At 50.0% G+C, this 19,301-nt stretch overlaps 1 protein-coding gene across 1 annotated transcript in view; it reads right to left on the bottom strand.

Annotated features, from left to right (window-relative positions):
- LOC119091594 (tripartite motif-containing protein 66) overlaps window positions 1-18,941 on the bottom strand; it is a 34,140-nt gene extending 15,199 nt beyond the window's left edge. Inside the window, exons 1-3 of the mRNA XM_037214403.1 lie at window positions 18,839-18,941; window positions 7,699-7,788; window positions 5,882-6,027 (exon numbers count right to left, since the gene is read on the bottom strand). Of these exons, the coding sequence (XP_037070298.1) occupies window positions 5,882-5,886 (5 nt within the window). The 5' untranslated portion in view covers window positions 5,887-6,027; window positions 7,699-7,788; window positions 18,839-18,941. The remainder of the gene's footprint in view (window positions 1-5,881; window positions 6,028-7,698; window positions 7,789-18,838) is intronic.
- Window positions 18,942-19,301: the final 360 nt, after the last annotated feature.

Consider the following 19,301-nt stretch of genomic DNA (forward strand, 5'->3'; position numbering starts at 1 on the left):
ATGACCAGCCCGTGTTCCACAGCGCTGGGCGGCCGGGATGATCTCGCCGTGTCGGGTGACTTCCGGATCAGACGGATTTTATGCCGCCAACGCAGCGCAGTTGACACCGCGCCAGGGCGCGGTTCCGGCGCCCTCTCGCTCAGGCGGCAGGGGCGCCGCGCGCGCGGCGGCCGCCAGCCGCCCGGGATGACGTCCAGGGCGCCGAGTGGGGCAAGCAGACCCAGACCGGCAGGAGACTGGCAAATGACCCGCCGAGCCGGCCCACTTTACTGTTCACCCGAGGCGGCACAGATAGCACCTAGCCAAACACTGCTGCGTTGAAATTGTCCGCTAGAGCAGCCGTTTCCCAGCGACATGCTGAACTTGTGCTTCATTCCGATGGGAGGTGGCATGGCCACTGCCCCGTGGGCGGCGCGCGTATCGTTGGGACGACAAATAGCCTTTTCCTTACTGCCGACCCGTAGCAGACCTCGGCCCGGCCAGCTGGAGATGTTGACCGCAACAGCACGCCGTGTTACTAGAAAGCTGCCCCAAGCTGGGTCATGAGAATTGGCTTACTCGGGGCATTCGACAAAAATACAAGCCATATTTAGGATTGTGTGTCAAGTTAGACAACTGCGTCGACTCGACATACGAAGGCCAATGCCTGACATTCTAATTAAGTACGCAATCAGCGAAATCCATTGCGCATAATAAGGCGACTCATGTGAAGTTGAAGGGGCCAGACTACAGCACAAAATCTTAACTACCAAACTTATGTGGAACCTTGTTTCATTTCGGACATCACGATGTCGGTTTCACATTAGAAGTAAGAAGCAAGAGCAGGCGAAGGGCGTTGGAACTCAACAAATTTACCGGAAATTATCCTCTACTGTTCCTCCAGTCAAGAAATACTTGGCTACCAACAGCACTTCTCAAATTCACTCCGGCTAATGCTCGTGCATTGAGTACAACAATGCTGGGTATTTTCAACATGTAGTTAATCGCAGCATTCCACAAGACAGTCAACTTACACAAGATATATCCAACACCAAGAAGGTATCTAACATTTCTATCTAATGTTGCTGTAGATACTGTCCATTTTCGTTCTACCTTCGAGCTGGAGCGGAATCATTACCATTGGCAGTGCCCATGTCACTGCAATGCTAATGATTCATGATATGAAATATAATTCATAATCATAATTCATATATTTGTATACATCATATGAAGCATGATTGATAAAAATGATCCATTTATAACTAATGATTCACAACGACAAATACAACATTTTTCACAACTTGATACAGTCCATTTCTCAACATAAACAACACACAGCATACGGAAAGATGTGGACATCGAGTGACGAAGCCAGGCACATATCCACTTATTACCGTCAATCCTCCTCATTCCAGTGGCCAAGCCACATGCTAGGTTTGCTCATGTGGCCAAGCCACATAAAAAACAATCATTGTGATGAACATGGCCCAATGGGCAAAAACCGATACTGTCTGAATTAAACGCTCATTGAACAAATGTCACAAATGCTATGCACTTCCTACAAATATCATAAAATAAGGACATCAGGTTCAGAGCAAATTATACTGTGCTTTGAGACACCCCCAATTAACGCAATCAAGCATCTAGGAACGGGAGGTGGGGCCTTACCCATACCAGCATTAATTAAATATATGGCATGAAAAGTTAAAGAAAGTGTCCATCTTTCGGCAATGTTTCACTAGTGAAACCTCATGATCAGTTACGTCTTATAATAACACTGGGTAGTGCCACTGCAGCACCGTGAAGACATAGGGGCATCAATCTTAATTATGTTCCAGCCAAATTACCATCAACGCTTTGTACCAGCACCACGCTTCTCCCCTGTTGTCGCGACCACCGTCGCACTTTCGCTGGTGGAAATACTAAATGGCACGGTTCCGTTCGTGTTGCAAACATTACAGAGCAAGCACACTGGAAAGAGCAACGCAATCGAAATGTATTACTTTCGTAGCAGCAAGCATAGAGTGATGACACGTGTCCTGCAGGGTCGCCTACTTCAAATCAAAATTCTGAGCTATTCAGAAGGATTTCGAGAAACCTGGCATTACTGATCAAATCGTATGCGCCTCATCTAACTATATCTGAAAACTATAAAAAGGTGGCAGACACCGTTAAACATCCCAGGCCGCACAACTTACGTCGCATTATGAAGACTCATTGGTGAATTGCGGAACAGTTTGCAATTTGTGCGGAGTCGAAACATATCAAATATGCACCAAATTCGGTTCCCCACATTTGTGAGAACGCCGGCGGGGCGCAAATGACTGACAGCGGAGGCAAACAGTCGTCCCCTAATCCACCCCAAACCGGAATGCTGACAGAGCCAACGGTACTGGGAGCAGATTATGTCGGACACCACGGCAGGCTTTAGTGCATAAATACGCTGCAGCCTGGCGCGGCCCGCGGTCCAGATGAGCCGTTTTCGTAGAACAAGAGGCTCATTGTTTACAGCGAGGTCTGGAGACAGGCGTGCTCCCCCAGATGCCAAACCATATCTGTACAAGCGCTGGTGCATTCGCGTGCAGCGCACTCCTTTCTCAGGCAAGGATGATATCCTTAATAACATTACCGCGGCACAGCTTAAAGATCGATGGTAGATACGCCCACAGTTTTACAATTGTTTAGTTTGTTCCACTGAAGGCGACCTAAACGTCGTAAGCGATAGTAAAGTGCACGGTCAGTACCTGTTCGTGCGAAAGAGTTCGCTAGTATTCCGGAGGACCATCGACTTGAGACGTTGAAAGGGAAGAGTCTCTATTAGCCAAAGAGTTGCAAGGCAAATGTAAGAGAGGGGTTGGAAGGGCGGCGTTGCACACTCCGAGGTCGTCGTCGTCGTCGTAAACGCGTCGAGCCGCACCGTCGGAGTCTGAACGTGGGCTGCTCGGCGGGGACCGTGCGTCCCCGCCTGCGTGTCCCCATAAACCCACGTGGCCCACATATGAGCTCCAGATGTGGGGACCAATCGGCAGAGGGTCACACCATCGTGGAGACGCCGCCGCCGCGCCGGCAACGACGGCCCGTTTGCTCGCTAACAGTACCCATAGCACGGCTTTACAGCCAACTTGGTCATGGCGTAGATGGTGTTATTGCCCTTAACGACGGTCTATTTCCGTCTCGACTTATCATATCCCCGGGTGGTGTCAAAAGCGAGTTCCAAGTTGCGTCAAAAGGACATTACAGAGACGAACCATTAAGTTCGTTGATTGGAGAGGACAAGTAAGCTGGATGAGAGGAGAAGCTGGTTGCAGGACTGCAGGACAGGACTGCAGAGCAACAATCAAAATTGTAACTGAATGAAAAATCCGGGCACCCGTTTTCCCAGCCTTCCGTTTCTGTTAACACTATGTCTGCCCCAATACCACATTTTCATGTTTTTGTTTTGCTCACGGGAAGTTTGCTTTCAGAAGGCCATGCCCAGCTGCGGACGGACGCATGCTGTCAGGGACGCGCGTACTTGCATTATTTTCGATGCCTTGTCACCAGTAACAGATGAAACTAATGTATGCAACAACGTGGGTGGTGTGAGGTCCTGCTAAATCAAAAGATGGTCCATGACGCCTTGGCGCGGATGACTGCCCCGCAGGATGGCGTCGCGGTGTGCTGTCGGGCGGCGCAGCGTGGCGACGGCCCGAAGGTCGGCCTGCCGCCTGCACCGTCGCAACAGCGAATTCCTTCCTGTTGCTAGGGGCGAGAAACCTTGGAGCCCGAGGGAGTGAGCGGGAGTGAGCTGGGGGGGGGGGGGGGGAAGAGAGAGAGAGAGATAGAGAGAGAGAGACAGGGAGAGAGGGAGAGAGGGAGAGAGGGAGAGAGAGAGAGAGAGAGAGAGTGAGAGAGAGAGAGAGAGAGAGAGGAGAGAGAGAGAAAAGGGGAGGAGAGCTGGAGGGGGAGGAATAGCAGACAGGAGGTGGGAGATACGAGAGAGAAGCGAGCCAAAAGCCCTCTGCCGCATCTTCAGCCGGTTTTGTCTCGCGACCCTTCATGTTGGCCATCCTGCTGGCTTCCGGTAGAGTTTTCTTGCTTTGATACGCAATATGCTAACCTGCAATTGGAGCGGGCCCATGTTGGCCCAACCAGGGTCAAGAGGGCTCCGGACGCGTGCCAGGGCCGAGAGGGCTTGGGACGTGTGTCTCACCATACCCTGTGGCAATGATGCGTATGCAGTTGACCCCGCGGCATTCCCCTTTGCTGCGTGATAAATGGCCTTGAGCTCAGAGTCCGAGCCGCCCGCGGGACCGGCAGTTCACCGACCTTCCGTTAGATAGCCTCCGTCTGATCGGCTTAGCTTATCTTGGTCTTGCCTTGTGTTGGCGCCAGCTTCAACTGTTTTGCCCGTCTTTCTGCCACGTGTTGCCCCGCTTGTCGGGCCCGCTCGCGCCCTCGCCGCGTTGGGGGGGGGGGGGGGGGGGGAGAGGGAGGGAGGGCATAAAAGGGTGTTTGGCGGGTGGTTCAGGACCTGCCCGACGGCGACACCTGACGCACGGGTGTAATGCACCAGGACGGACGGACGGACGGACGGACGGACGGCAGGACGTGAGGGAGGGAGGGGGATGAGGATGGCTGGTGTCCCAACGTGGCGAGACGAAGCGCACGGTACGGTCCGATTTTCAGCTACAGATGGACGCGGCTAGACCGGCATGCATAAGCTTCAAGTACGGTCTAAATGTAATCATCTCTTACATAACCTAATGCACCTTCTTCGCTTTCTTTCTCTGTGCCTCCTACGCACACAGCTTAAAGCTTACACCTCGGGATTAAGCACATCGAGATGTGTTCAGTGCGATGCTTTAGGGTAACAGTGCGGCCCGGTGCCTACACGGCACTAACTCAGCTTAATGGGTCCGCTTGCTAGCCCGCGTCGATTCATCCCTCCCTACAGCGTCCAGACACGTGCCCAGTGCATTAAGCCAACACCGTAGTACGCTCCGGACGCCAGGCCCGGGGAGCAGGTGTGCTGCAGGGTAAGGAGGTCATGATGACTGCGTGATCGCCGCTTCGACACCGCGATGGTGTTAGGGAGAGGGTTTGAACCACACTAAAAAAAATGTCTCAAGGGTAACAAGAACGTCAGATGCCCGCATTCACTTTGAATCGTCTTGGCTCATGACCAGCTCGCAAGCTATTTTTACACATTAACTCTTCAAGGTTTGCGGCCTTTTCCTTGTACATAATCGGACCGGCTGATGTCCAGTGTCTCAGAGAAGTTCATAGGGATTTGCTCGCCTGGTCTGCATCTTCTCCGGTCCCGGCATATCACATTGTGGTTGCATCATCCACGGGCTTGATGGTCATGTCAGGTGCAAACCACGAGTGGATGCCGACTTATCTTTTCTCCCGGATTCTCTAGCGAGGATGATGCTATTCTTGGCGTGGTAGTTCAAGGCCTCGCCACTCGTTCCTTGCATTTTGATGCTACCTTTAATCTAATAGGACACAAAGTTGGACTTCGCCAGACAAAAATTTTCACGGCCATCCAGATCTTTTAACTCTAGTACAATTTCCGTTGTGTTGATTTTTGAGACAAAGACATGCTATCCTTTGCTTTTCACACCTGCCTTTGCCAGGCCATCGCTCAGCTTCATAGAAAAATTCCGTAAGTTTAAACAACAACACGCCACTCAAGACTTCATCTCTTAGTGCAGCCTGCTCACGTGTAAACGGTCCCTTTCCTTCACTTGCCTTGTGGTTTCCTGCACCGCCGACGTCATCATGGATGATTTTAGCATGGGGCTTTCTTGCCTCCCACACATTACCATCGGTCTCTAGCTGGGGTCACCTACAAGCGTGAAGACTCGAACCTACCCTACAGAAGACGCACCCCGTCCCAGCAGTGAAGAGCGCTCACCTCATGCCAGCCAGGCGGGTCTTCAGCGTCTCCTTCACCTCTGCATCTTTGGCAAGCAGCGTGCACGACTGGTGGGAGCGATGCGCCGAGAGGATGCACTCCCCGCACCCCAACGTGTTGCACGTGTCACAGTAGTTGTCAAAAGTCTGAAACGTGCAGGCAAGGTCACGTCAGCGTTTGCGTTAGCCCGCTCCGGCGGCGGGGGCTGGATCACAGCTGCCAACCTACGCGTTTTGCAGTCACAAAACAACAAGGCCGTGGTCGAAACCGAGCTGACGTTGCGTCCATTTGGAACCCATGGGTCAAGCGTGATGAAACGTGCAAATGTAATCATTCCTTGGTTTCAATATAATATATCTTCCTTGGTTTCAATATAACTCTCAGCACCATGCTGGCAAAAACCGCGGGCGACGATCGAGGATATGGTTAATGAAAAATGCCGTTATTAGTGTCGGATTAAGATCGGCCATGATACGTGTTGCCGCCCAGAAAGCCTCATCTGGAAAACCCATCAGAACTAGCAACTATCATACGGACCACAAAGAAGCATGACGTTTTCAAAGAAGACTGGTCTGGCCGCTTCCTCACCCGTCAAGCCACACTCTGCTCTCCGATCTATGCGACGTCCAAGTCAGCAGGACGCGCCGCATGTGACCACTTCCCCTTTAAGTGTAGATAAGCCGACACCAAATTGTATCAGTAGGAATGCCGAGAGTTGAGAAACATTATTGAAAATATATCATTTACTGTCCTTTATGGCATCCGATGGCCGATTTTATACGATTCTGGTGTATTACAATGTATCGTTACAAAGGCATCCAGACCTGCACGAAAAACAGGGCAAGGCTGTGAAATTACTAGCCAAACCAATACATTCGTTCCTAATGCTCCCGAACCAAAAAAACAAAAAAACAAAAAAAACACAAAAACCACTGGAAGCCGTCGCTTCGCTAGGTCGTAATGCAGCCGCTTGTGTTCATCGCAAAGCATTCAGCACACGTAGTAGCGATGCCATAATCCGAAAATTTGGCAGAAACAAAACTGCAGGCGTGTGAGCACTGGGGAGCTAAGTAGGGTGCACCTAATGGTCAATAATGTCCTCGTAGATTTCCGACTTAAAATCATCCCTGCTTGTCACCTGCCGATTGAGCGCTCTTTCAGGCTCAGCTGTCCCGCTTCTGAGCGGCGGAGCTTTATGGGCGTTAAAAATCTGATTAATGTGGTGTGCAACATCCAATAAAAATGTACCATATATGCTTATACCTTATATGGTTTTGTGACTGGCACCACATTAAGACCAGGAATTTTGGATCAGTGTCCCTTAATGCACAAAAATCCTAGGGTACAAACATTCTGAGGCCAAGCTCATTTATGTATGTACCCCCTGACTTTTAAGGGCGTCGCTTGTGCAAAAAGAATATTTATGGACTGGATTTCTAAAACATTCTGCCCTTCTCATGTGGTCTTGAGACTTACACGATCGAATAGGCTGTGCCGAGGCCGAAGTAGAAATAAAAGCTATGCACGTTTACAGATGCGTGCACCACCTACACAAGACCGTGCTAATACCACACATGCCACACCACCATCTGTATGTTGAAGCCATCCTATAGTTTGTTTAATGCCATCGCTCGCCATCCGCGAGGAAGATGGCGAGCTTGTGACAGCGATCTGATTCTACTAGAGTCCCAGAACACGAGTTATACCTATTGTGCCGAAGTTACAAGTACAAGTGTGCAACTGTAATGTACACTATTGTAACGAAGAGACGACAATGGAACTGGTTTGGAGGTTGAGAGTGCCGCTCGAATGCTCACCTTGTAGTGACTTGAACACTGCTGTTGCGCACAGCTATCCTGGCACACATCGATGTTGTGTCCCCACGTTGGCTTGGTAACTCTGTGAGCCTGTAAATCCAGCCCCAATGCATGCTTAGAAAGCGAACACCTTAAAACGAAGTCCAAGCGCATAAAAACGCGATCGCTCAAACACGCGCTTCCGTGAAAGCCGCACACGTCATTTCAGCAGCCACAGTAGCGAGTGGGCACCACCTACCAACACACGCAGGCGTCACACACAGGCAAACCCCATCCAAACACCCAAAACTGCGCGAGATCCATTCACATGCCAGCCATCTGTGGCCACACCAAAGTCGTTCAAAACCGGCCCGGAGCAGTGCAGGGGGGGGGGGGGTACCTGAATGCAGACAGTTGCAGAGGTCAGTGCTGCATTCGGTGCACGTGCCGGAAGCGGCTGCCTGTCCGCCGCGCTCTGCGCACTGGCCGCAAAGCCGGCTCCGCTGCTCCTCGTGCTGCCGCTGAAGCAGCTCCTCCACCAGCGGGTGGTCCAGCAGCGACGGCGACGAAGTCATACATAATTGGCACTGGAATCCCGCTGTAAAGGGACCAGCCTTGACAACAGGGGTCGGGGACAACACGGTCGAATATCCCCGAAAGACTCGAATAACACAAATTTAGATACAGTGAACATCACATGGTAAAACTGCGGTAAATGTGGCATTTTGTGCAGTACCAATATGAATTTTGTATTGCCCATGTTTATCAGCCGAATTCACACTCAACCTTCAGTCTGTCAAAGCTGTATTGGACCACACTCCACCTGGCGAGTTTCACGATCTGAACCAAAAACCGTCCGACTAAAATTCAAATTTTACCAAAAAGATACTACATGAGAACTGTGCACCCTAAAATTTACCCAGCTCATATTTCCCGCTAAAGTTTCCCCTTTAATGATGGGCCCCTCCAATGATCGGCGTGTCCAACGTCTCCCGTAGGTGCCCAATTTTCTGCTGGCACGCCACTACCATCGCGTTTTTACAAAGCAAAATTGTGAAAAATTTAACTTCAAGGTTTCTCTTATGATTAAGGGCTTCTAACCCTTCATTCTAATCTTCAGGGTGTCATTTCCAACTGGCATCAAGAAAGCATATTGTAAGTGAATGTAGCAATGTTGGTATTCTTTACATCAGTTGCTATTGAAAGTGCTGGAACATATAACAACTGCGTAGCTATTAAACTGACACATTGAAGCAAGCCGTCACTGATGATCACTGGCATGTGGAGAGAGAAGTAATGCCGTTATTTTCACTCGGCGTTCTGCAATCTCCTTCGGGTCTTTAGAGATAAAGGCGTGTGAAGCTATTGCAAGATGATGCTATATATCCAAGCGTACTCGTACCATCAAAATACGACACCTGCGCTGAATATGAAACTTTCAATACTTCGGGATAATTTCTCCAATGTTCTCCAGCAGACAGGAATCACAGCAGATCTGATCACAACTACCAGAACGGGAGAAGGGTACACTGGAATGCTGCCGACAACTTCACACACCACAGCGGGGAGTTTGCAACGTTCATAGCACGATCGGTACGCACGTTTGCGTGCTTGCAACAAACATCGCTAGAAGACACCTTACAGCAGCACAGCCTCAATGCCCAGGCCCCTAACGTATCATTCTGCGGACGTGACGTCGTGCCAACGCAAGCACGACACATTCCAGGCGCACCACACAGCTGCTGACCAGGAGATCCTCCCGCAGCTCGCCATTAACACCCTGATTGTTGACAGCTTTGTGATCGCTTGCATCACCAGGCAGGGTCCATCGAGCAGGCGCTGGCCCACAGTAAGATATCTCATACACCCTGCTGCAGGTAGTTCAGATGAGCCTCTTTCACACCAACTGAGTCGAGCGTGCTACCACATGTGGAGCCATAATGGCATATGCGTAGTCCCGGAGGCAACAGCAAATGTTTAGACACCTTTCAAGAATGTTTCGTGAATGGGGAAACATCACCCGTTCGGTGACTGGTATTCCGTACGTATTCGCACGACCGGGAACGACCGCAATGCGTCTGTGCTGCAATTCATCGTTAATTCTAAGCGTTTGCCGTGCCTCCTGCTCCAGCCGACTGGAGACTTCAAGCTAGCACATCGCGATTTCAGACAGGTCCAGAGCCTAAACACAGCACACGAAATGAAATCAGCGTCGCAGAATTTTTTAAATAAAAAACAGAGCTTCGACATAGGAAAGGCACGCTATACAGACGAAGAAACGTAGTAACATTTAGGTCATCGCCAAACTGGTGTGGGATTAAGACTAAATCAACCACGGCAACATCACACGATTAGCCGCACAACACATGACATATGCACTATCGAACAGATTCCCACTTGATTCCAAGTGGATTCGTAGACCACACTTCGGAATGAATCAGGTCTTCAGATGCACAGGCGAAGGCGCGTCTCTTAAGGTGAGGGGAGGGGCATCAATTTTGAAAAAGATTCTTTCCCGGATCACCATAGCGTAAATACGAATTATTTCTAAAAAGTGGGGCACCACCCTCTGCCCCCAACCCCAACTTAAACAAAGCTGGTCAAATTAGGAAAGAAACACGTTTGTTGGCGTGCCTGAAAGGCAAGCTCAATCATGTTTCACTGTTCAGTCCTCCAAGCACATTTTTCAAAACTACAACCCTGAATACTACTAAACGGGGCCGGCAAAAATTGTGTTTAAATAATTTTGTCGGAACCGGGGCGTTGCTTGCCCCTTGGGCTATATGTCCTAATGCGCTATTAACATGAGCGTAAACGTGCGGTAGAACATTTGGATCCGCTGTATAAGGCATGCATTGCGAAGGTGCGTCACCTCGTTCACTGTATCCAGGTGTGGGATCTGTATTCATTTGAGGGGGGGGGGGGGGCGGGCTTCAGTTCCAACTTGAAAAAGTTGGGGGGCTCCAGTCCCCACAACTTCGAAAAGGAAGTGGGCAAAACCCGAGGAAAACTTGTTTGATAGCGTAACTTTAGGGGTAGCTCACGTAATTTTCCACGGTTTGAACTCATTTTAATAACCCCTGTTAAGGACAATCACCAAAAAACGTGAAGAGCTTACCATTAATGTCATGAGTGGCATAGAAATCCCAACAATGGAAGGTCCATCAACCCCCCCCCCCCATGTTGAAGCAAACCGATTTGTGACCTGGTGCGCGGATAAATTATGGTAAGCCTCTTTCCAGACTGAATTTGCATTTACGACGGGCATGTCAATGCACCAAAGAACCATTTACTGTCGGTCTTAGAGGTGTTTGGCACCATACGCTTGCTTCGGTATTTGTACATGATGCCAATACCCTTATCATCCCTATATATGCGCATCACCTTAGTTATATACCAGGTATGTTACCACTATTGTAACTACGGTAAAAGACGTGAACGCTTTTGCAGTTAGTAAAAAATTGAGTTTTAACATTTCAGTTGATGTACAGCCAACGCAAAACTGCGTTGTGCGTTCCAAGGTCTGCATCCCTACTTGTTCAGTGCGCAATGGCCTTACGTAAAAAAGTATACCACCGAAACGGAATATACCAGCAGCTTCCTAACAATACACATAAGGAGTTGGGAGTTCCTGACTCACAATCATCAATGATTAATATCACGAGATATTAGTCAAGTGGCGTTTTCACGAAAGCATTAGTAATGTTGATAAAACTCTCAAGTCATGATAAATTGATAAAACACAAAGCATTGCGCCGCAAAACCCCCAAAAGCTCAATTCTTTCTTGCTTAAGTCAAGACACACATAACCAAGGTTTACTGCACCCAATACAATCACGGGCATACTCCTCAGCATGTGACCTGGGCACCAACCATGGCTCAAGCCATCGCTTAGGTGCTTACTCCGCTCCCGTCACCGGTAATCAATACACCCTCACGTCACCGGTTATTCAATAACACTCACGTCAACGGTTATCGTAACACTTCCACGTCAACCGCGTTATCAATAACACTCACGTCACCGGTTATCAATAGCACTCACGTCACCGGTATCAATAACATCAACGTCACCGGTTATCCAATAACCTCACGTCACGGTTATCAATAACACTCACGTCACCGGCTATCAATAACACTCACGTCCCTCGGTTATCAATAACACTCACGTCACCGGTTCTCAATAACCACTCACGTCACCGGGTTCTCAATAACACTCACGTCACCGGTTATCAATAACACTCACGTCACAGGTTATCAATAACCATCACGTCACCGGTTTATCACTAACACTCACGTCACCGGTTATCCAATAACACTTATCACATGAAAAGTATTCATTACCACTCGACGAGCATTTTGTGCCTGGGTACGAAGGACGTGCAACAACCCCAGTGATGTTTATCCAGAACGCTCCAGCAGATGAAGAGTTGAAGGGAAGAGACAAATCAGTGTCACCCTTTATAAAGGTAGGTGAAACAGGAAAAAACGCAGCAAGCTTGAAACTGCCAGCACGAATGGCTGAGTCTCTTTGAACCAGGGGCGGCGCCACGGATTTTGAGCTGGGAAGGCAGCATTTTCAAAGGTCTCTGATGGACGAAAAGGGCCTCCTCACAAGGGGCCTCTGGGCAGTGTCGTATTCGAGGGAGAGAGATGTCGAGGGTATGAGCTCTTTCATCGAACTGTTGCATGCATCATACCCAAGAAAATAAACGTCGACATTAAAAAGACGGCATTGGGGAGGCTTCTTTTTATCCAGTCAGGGGTCTCCGTGGCCTAAAACACGGCCTCCTGATGCATAGAGCGGCCTCCTAATCCAGAACAGGATGTTTTGATTCGTGAAGGGGGCCTCAAAATCTAGCCAAGAAGCCTCGTTACCGCAAAATAGGGGTCCTGATTCGGAGCCGTGACCATCTGATACATGAAAGGGACCTCCTGTTCCATAAATGGGACCTCCTGAAGAAAGATAACCCCAGAATAAGGCCTCATAGTTTATAACAGGGGCCTCCCGAGACAACAAGGGGCCTTCTGAACACAACATTGGGTCTTCTGATCTAAAGCGTGGGCCACTTTACCTTTTTCATAAGGATGGCCGCATAATCCAGAAAACTGTCCACTTTAAGAGGAAAATGGTCTTCTGAGCCCATTTGATCCTCTCTAGCTCAGCTGTGAGAGCTTTGCTCTAATTTTCGTTATCTACGAATAGTTATAATGCCTTAAGTTTGATAGAAAGGGACCTCCCAAAAATTTGGGAAGCAAAAACATGCTCTTGCTCTCTATGCCTCTCCCAACTCCGCTACGTCACCCCTGCTCTGAACTTATTCTCATGGAAACGTTCGTTCATCCAAGGTCATAAGCATTACTTTTTACATGCAGCATTTAGCGTGTGGTAAAGTATGCGGCATGGAGCTGCACCATCTAAACGCCGTTTTCCAGACACCTTTGGAGCTCCGCTTTTCCATCAGCCGATATGGAACTAAAACATCTATATCGCAACAGCATGGTAGCGTAAAACAATATGCAAGCACGCACTACTACTGCGGCCTGGTAGCATTAGCGATAGCATAAGCTACATTACGGAGGCAGCAATACGAAAACATTCCTGGGTGATGGCGACAATGAACAATTGGCGACAATTACTACCAATGATTCAAAGAAGACAAGTCAGATCAAACAACTTCAGCACGACATGGATCTCTAAGAATGTTAAAAAAGTTATCCAGGCAATGCCAAGAGACAGTGTGACACGGGCCGGTCCAGGAATGTTTTCATGCAGTTCCGGCGACAACTGGGTCCGTGATGTTCCCACTCACCAGAACTGCACTGCTGCGCACACGGGGCACACACGGTGTGCAGACACCCGGTGAGCAGCTTCGGCGTGCACTCCCCGTGTCGCAGGAGCACGTTACAGCTGGAACAGCTCAACAGGCCCCTGACGACGGAGCTGCCACTGGTGGCATCCTCTTGCACGGCCAGCTCCGTCGCATCGCCGCTTGTGCTGGAGGAACACTGGCCGGGACTGGCGGGCGGCACAGTCCTGGTCGTCGGCGGCTGGGCCTCGCTGGACGCGCTGACCACCATCCTCTCCGCTTCGGGCGTGCCGGTCAGACGAGCGCCCTGGTCGGCATCCCCCTCAGACATGCCTATGAGTATATGGCTAACGTCATCGTCGCACTCCCCGCGAATGGATCAGGTATCGAACACCCCCCGGGACCACCACCGGTGCCATGGACTGCGACGGGACGGTGCTGAACGGGGCAAGAGTGTACATGCAGCTTTATGTTCCTTTTGCACTCGTAATGAAACATGTTGCTAGGACGATTCCATGTTCCTCAAACTCTACTGGAAAGTCTTCTAAATACATTGTATATCCGCTGAACAAATCGAAATTAGTCGCCTCAAAGGGACATTGTTTTATTCAGCGGTATATAGCAAGCATAGTTGCGAAATATTGATGCCGCGAAAATGACATATGAATGATATGATAGTCGCGACTTTTCCTTGAGTGGCAACAGCGGGATTGCCAGATGCCACGGGCAAATGCTCGCCATTTGGTAGCCGTGACCGCAGACTTTATGACCTGTATAACAAGCCCGTCATCGGTACGTGTTCTTCATCCGTTTTATGTTGTAACGTTCATCGACCATGTGAATCACATCTTATTCGAAAGATGGACTGGCTGCGAAACCCGCGAGGCCTTCCCCGGCGTGTTTGTCAATTCCTGCTTCTGCCTACCAACCGCGTACATTCGGTTTTTTTCACTTGCCTTCGTGACCTTATCTTTGTCATGCCCATCCAGGATCCACGTCTTCTTAAACATTCGCCGCAAACGGCTACATGGTCAACAATGATGGCATGACGCTTTCAGGATCCTGACCTTGCGTAGCTATCGGGGCAAGTCTTGATCTTCTTGGGTCCACGCCACCGCCTCGGTGGTCGGCAACCATTATCAGCGTTCCAGCGACTGCTTCGAAGTCACGCTCCGTTTTGGGACCACTCCACACTCTGCGGCCCGAAACCTCCTGCGTCGCATCTGCCCCAGGGCCATTTGGCCGTGACACATGAGTGCACCAGTTCCATATGAGGCAATTTCATTTGTAAAAATCGTACGAGCCGACCAGATAGAAGCACCGGCTGAGACAAAGCCAAAGCCTAAGGCCAGATCACGTAATGGAGCGGTCACATGCCCGGCCAACAACCGCACGCATCAGATGGCACCACCGCAGCCCCACAGTCCCAGTTTCTGAATTGGATAACGCAAAACTGGCGAAAAGGTCGGGGGAATCAGCCCTCGCGATACAATCCCTTAGACTCGAGACTTACACTTAGACTTAGGCTTGCAAGCGCAATGCACTCGACCATGCACTGAACCTTAGCTCGATAACCTCAAGAGCAAAGACGAGGTCACGGCGCACCGCCATGCGATCAATGACACCAGCAACTTAACTGAGGCAGCCGCCACGGAGTGACATCACCATCGACCCACTGGCGGGCACGGCGCACCTGGGCCGGGTCAGCCTGGAGCAAGCTACCGCACGGTCCGTGATCGTGACGTCACACAGCGCGGTAATCAAGAAAACAGGACGGCGATAGCTGGCACATGCTGGCGCGGCTGACAGGAACGAAATGAAAGGAGGCAGGACACGGAGCAATGTTCAGCGAGAACGTGGTATTGCGCGTGCCCAGTGCGCTCATGTCATTTGGAGCCACGTGGTAAGTACGCCGTGGGACAGGTTTTCAGATTGCCCGATCCATTTTATTGAGCGCCGGGCCGGCACTCAACTTAATGGTTATGCAGAAGAAAAAATGTTACGAATGTCAAAGATGGCGGGGCAGATATAACATAAGCCTTTCATCTAAGACTCCCGTAAGCTCAGTTTTTCAACATTTCCCAAAATTTGCAACCATATTAAATGGAGCGTTACACAGTTGGGGCACTTTTCATAAACAAACTCAAATGCCCTCCAGACCAGTTAGTCTAGTAAAAACACTGGGTAGTGGCACTGCAGTACCCGCAAGACATAGCAATGATATCAATCTCAATTATCTTCAAGTCCAAATTATGCTGTCAACGCTCTGTGACAGCACTACGCGTCTTCCCTACAGTCGCGACCACCGTCGTAATTATGATCCACCGCGCGATGCGCACGCCATGCGATGGGCAGATACAGGGCAAACAACGTGCATGATGGCACTAAGGTTTAACCCTAGCACGATGGATGGTGCAAGCCGCCGCATTTCAATACGTATGTTAACGTCTGGCAGAAATCAGGGCATGACGTGGTGACAGCGTAGCTAGCTTTGTGGTGACCAATAATCATTAATTTGACAATTCTAGCTCAGTCGCATATCTGCACGAACGTAAAACTGCGAAAGCATGTTTTCCAGTGTGATGCAATCTGCTTTTTTTCTTAGAAAATGTGATCACCGAAACAAGTTCCAAACCTCTTTGTTTCACATGTCCTGGATATGTGCACTAGATCCCAGTTCATAAATGACGCGTGTCACACCAATGCAATAGTTTTGCCAATAGTACACCAATGACATATTATCTTGTCGATAGCGTTGGGCGTTATACGCCTGCCCACCACATCTGGTTCGGGTGTGCCCGGCCCGCACTTGACCCTACCCCCATGCCCCGCCTGACCGACGAGTCCCCCCCCCCCCCGCATGAGGTGGGTAGGTGCACAATGCGCGGCACTGGGACACGACAAACACAGCTTTGAAACTTTTATTGGCGTCCATAGCAGATAAGTTATAATACCACATTCGAAGAAATATAACAATTGTCGTTTAGGCAGTATAACGGTGCGAAACTTAAACAACAGGTTTTAAAAGTTTTAGGAGTAATTTTCTAATCACACGACTCACATGAGCGATTTTCTGCTTAAAATTTAAACGCATGCTTGTTGAATGTCTGCGTTGATTAAATTACTATTGGCTGGCTATAAGCAAGCCCATGCATGTATCGCCAGTTCTGATGTCAGATCTCTTCCTACCAACTCAATGAAACTAAAAAAATCGGTAGCATGTTTGACGCAGACGTAACAAAACAAATTCCTCTATCCTGATGTATTTCCTAATACGCACGCGGTGCGATACGTACCTAAACATGGTCCACAATGAAAGATGATTTAATAAAATGATCCCCAAAGCCCGTCTGCTCCATGCAGCGCCGACGCAAACAATGATGGCGCAACCAGCACCCAACACCCTCGACCGATCCGCGCCGCTAATTGCCAGGCTCCAGCATTACCTTCTAATCTGCGTAAATTACAAGCATGGACTGGAAAGAAAAAAACTTAAAAATCGCCGTTTCGCACGATTAGCTTCTTCTTAGTTCGACACACGTGATCTACTTATCAACAGCTATTTGTCGCCAAAGACCCAACTAAAACATGGGTTTCATCATAACTTTTGCCACACCCGTCCTAATGGCATCCATCCTGTCACATTGTGCCTGAATGTTGTTCCGTCTAGCGTCTGCCCATCTCATGAGATCTTGCACCGTCCACTTGTCGCCGTCGTAACGCAGGAGAACTTTGTTCAGAGCCGAGGCTCATTTCTATCGAAATCGTCTAGAACGCAACAATAAGCGTCAGGTAATAATCATACCTGTATGTAAAAATACGTGGTTAACAGTGAGCATGCGTAAAAAAGCGGTTAGTAATGATCATACATGGTCGTCATAAGTAAGCAGCATTGTAGGATGCTTTGACCCGATGAGACTTTTGGTTATGCTATCGTTATTCTTCATACTCATACACGATCCATTCGACTTTGGCATCCGTGTTGATTTCGTCCGTGCACCGTCATACTGACGGCGCTTCTAGTTCTTTGGAACCCTTAGTCCATGTTGAGCTCGCGACCATATAGTGCACTTTTCCGCTAGGTATGCCCCTGCCCCCCTTCCCAGATTGAAAAGTGTCGAATTCGGGGAAAAACAGCTTTTGTAGCATTTTGGGTTCGGCTTAGCCTTTCTCCCCGTTCTATCCGCAACTCCTTGGAACCAGGCAACATCCGTTGCATTTCAACCGCCTGGAGGCCACACCAAGCCTGCTGCCACTGCCGGTCACATATTGGGCCCTCGGGTGTTCTACGCCTTCCTGGTCGTAGCGATCTCTTGTTTTCCGTTTCATGAACTCTCGGTGTCTGGTGCCTTCGGCGGTTTCGCAGTCGCCCATCAGACGTGACGTTCTTCCGTCTCAGAGGAACTTCGACCGTCACGACCGCGGTCAGTCTTCGTGTCCGTTGAGATCTTGGCAGCCATCTTCATCCTGCATAATCCCAACAAATCCCTGGTAATTTAAGAGGCTTGTTGGGCTGAAGACGTTTGGCCCGTGAACCTGCGTCGATTTTCCTGGCACTAAAATCAGTCCACGCCCTGGCGGCCTTGGCATTCCGCGAACGTCCCACTCCATCAGGCGTCATTGTATATACTTGTTAAAGTAAACAACCCGCGTCTGATGGCCGAATGGCGACCGCGCACCATCGCGACGCCAGTTGTGACGCAGGGACGATTGTTCCGCAGTGCTGGCCAAAGCGGCGGGGGACATGGACGGCAGGCCGTGCTCTTTAAATTATAATTCTTCATCTGGGCGCCGCTGACCTTGCAGTCAGAAGAGGCGCCGGACACCTCTGCGTTGATCGTCGAGCGTGCGCAGGCGCCTCATCGTGTGCCTGGTGTTAAATGCACTCCTTGTTGATGCCGACGTAAAGGGCACTGACGTTTTACAGGAAGGCTAGCGACCACGGATGCCTATCCTCCACTACTCGGAGTTTTGTCCACTGACGATCGAAATGCCCAGATCTCCTTGGAGTGTGACATTCATTCACATGATAACAAGTAGAAAAACACGTTCCTCAGAACACAGGATACGCTGCACAGGTGCGCGGTGAATACCACTAGATTGCAAGGGTGGTATAAATCGTTTGTGACAATTTTCGTGCGGCCCACAAATGTCAGAGCACCAATAAACATCAACCATTGAATCGCCGCAGTCCGAGCTAAAAAAGGTGGATGGCAAAATGACCACTAACAGGAAAAACAATACAACAAAAGAAGCTTGTGAAGAAAAACTCTGAACGGCTCACCTCAAACCTCCCGCTTAGTAAGATCTGGCGCCAATGGTGAATCAACCGGCCAACAACCACGTCCACTTACGCTGGTTTCAGAAAAGGCAAAGCGACCGCCACGGCAACGGCTCTGCTCGCCGTCCAGCGCAGTGCGGGCCGATCCTCCGCTGCGCCGCGTGCGTCTCCTCCCCGCCGACCCTCTGAACGCGGTATGAGGCCCCGAGCCCGCCGACCCTTTCCCGCAAAGGATGTCCCGCGCCGCGCATGCGCACTAGCATCACGCCACGTCACCGTTCCGGGAAAAGGCAGACGAGCCCGCCGATATAAGAGCCGCGTGGAGCCGACAGCGGCTATTCGTACGCGGGGACGCCTCGGGTGGGGTGCTCGCGTGGCGGTAAATCGCGAGGTGCGTACGCCGAATGCGTACGGAAGCGTTCCAGGGTCGTTAGTCACGAAACGCGTACGTACGCATGTGATGAATACCTTCAACTGGAGCCTGTCGCTTCATGACGACGCTCTGACGGGTCGATCTTTTCAGTAAATAAGTCACC

This window comes from Pollicipes pollicipes, unplaced genomic scaffold (assembly GCF_011947565.3).
Source record: "Pollicipes pollicipes isolate AB1234 unplaced genomic scaffold, Ppol_2.1 Scaffold_3447;HRSCAF=4054_pilon_pilon_pilon, whole genome shotgun sequence".
Lineage (NCBI taxonomy): Eukaryota > Metazoa > Arthropoda > Thecostraca > Pollicipedomorpha > Pollicipedidae > Pollicipes > Pollicipes pollicipes.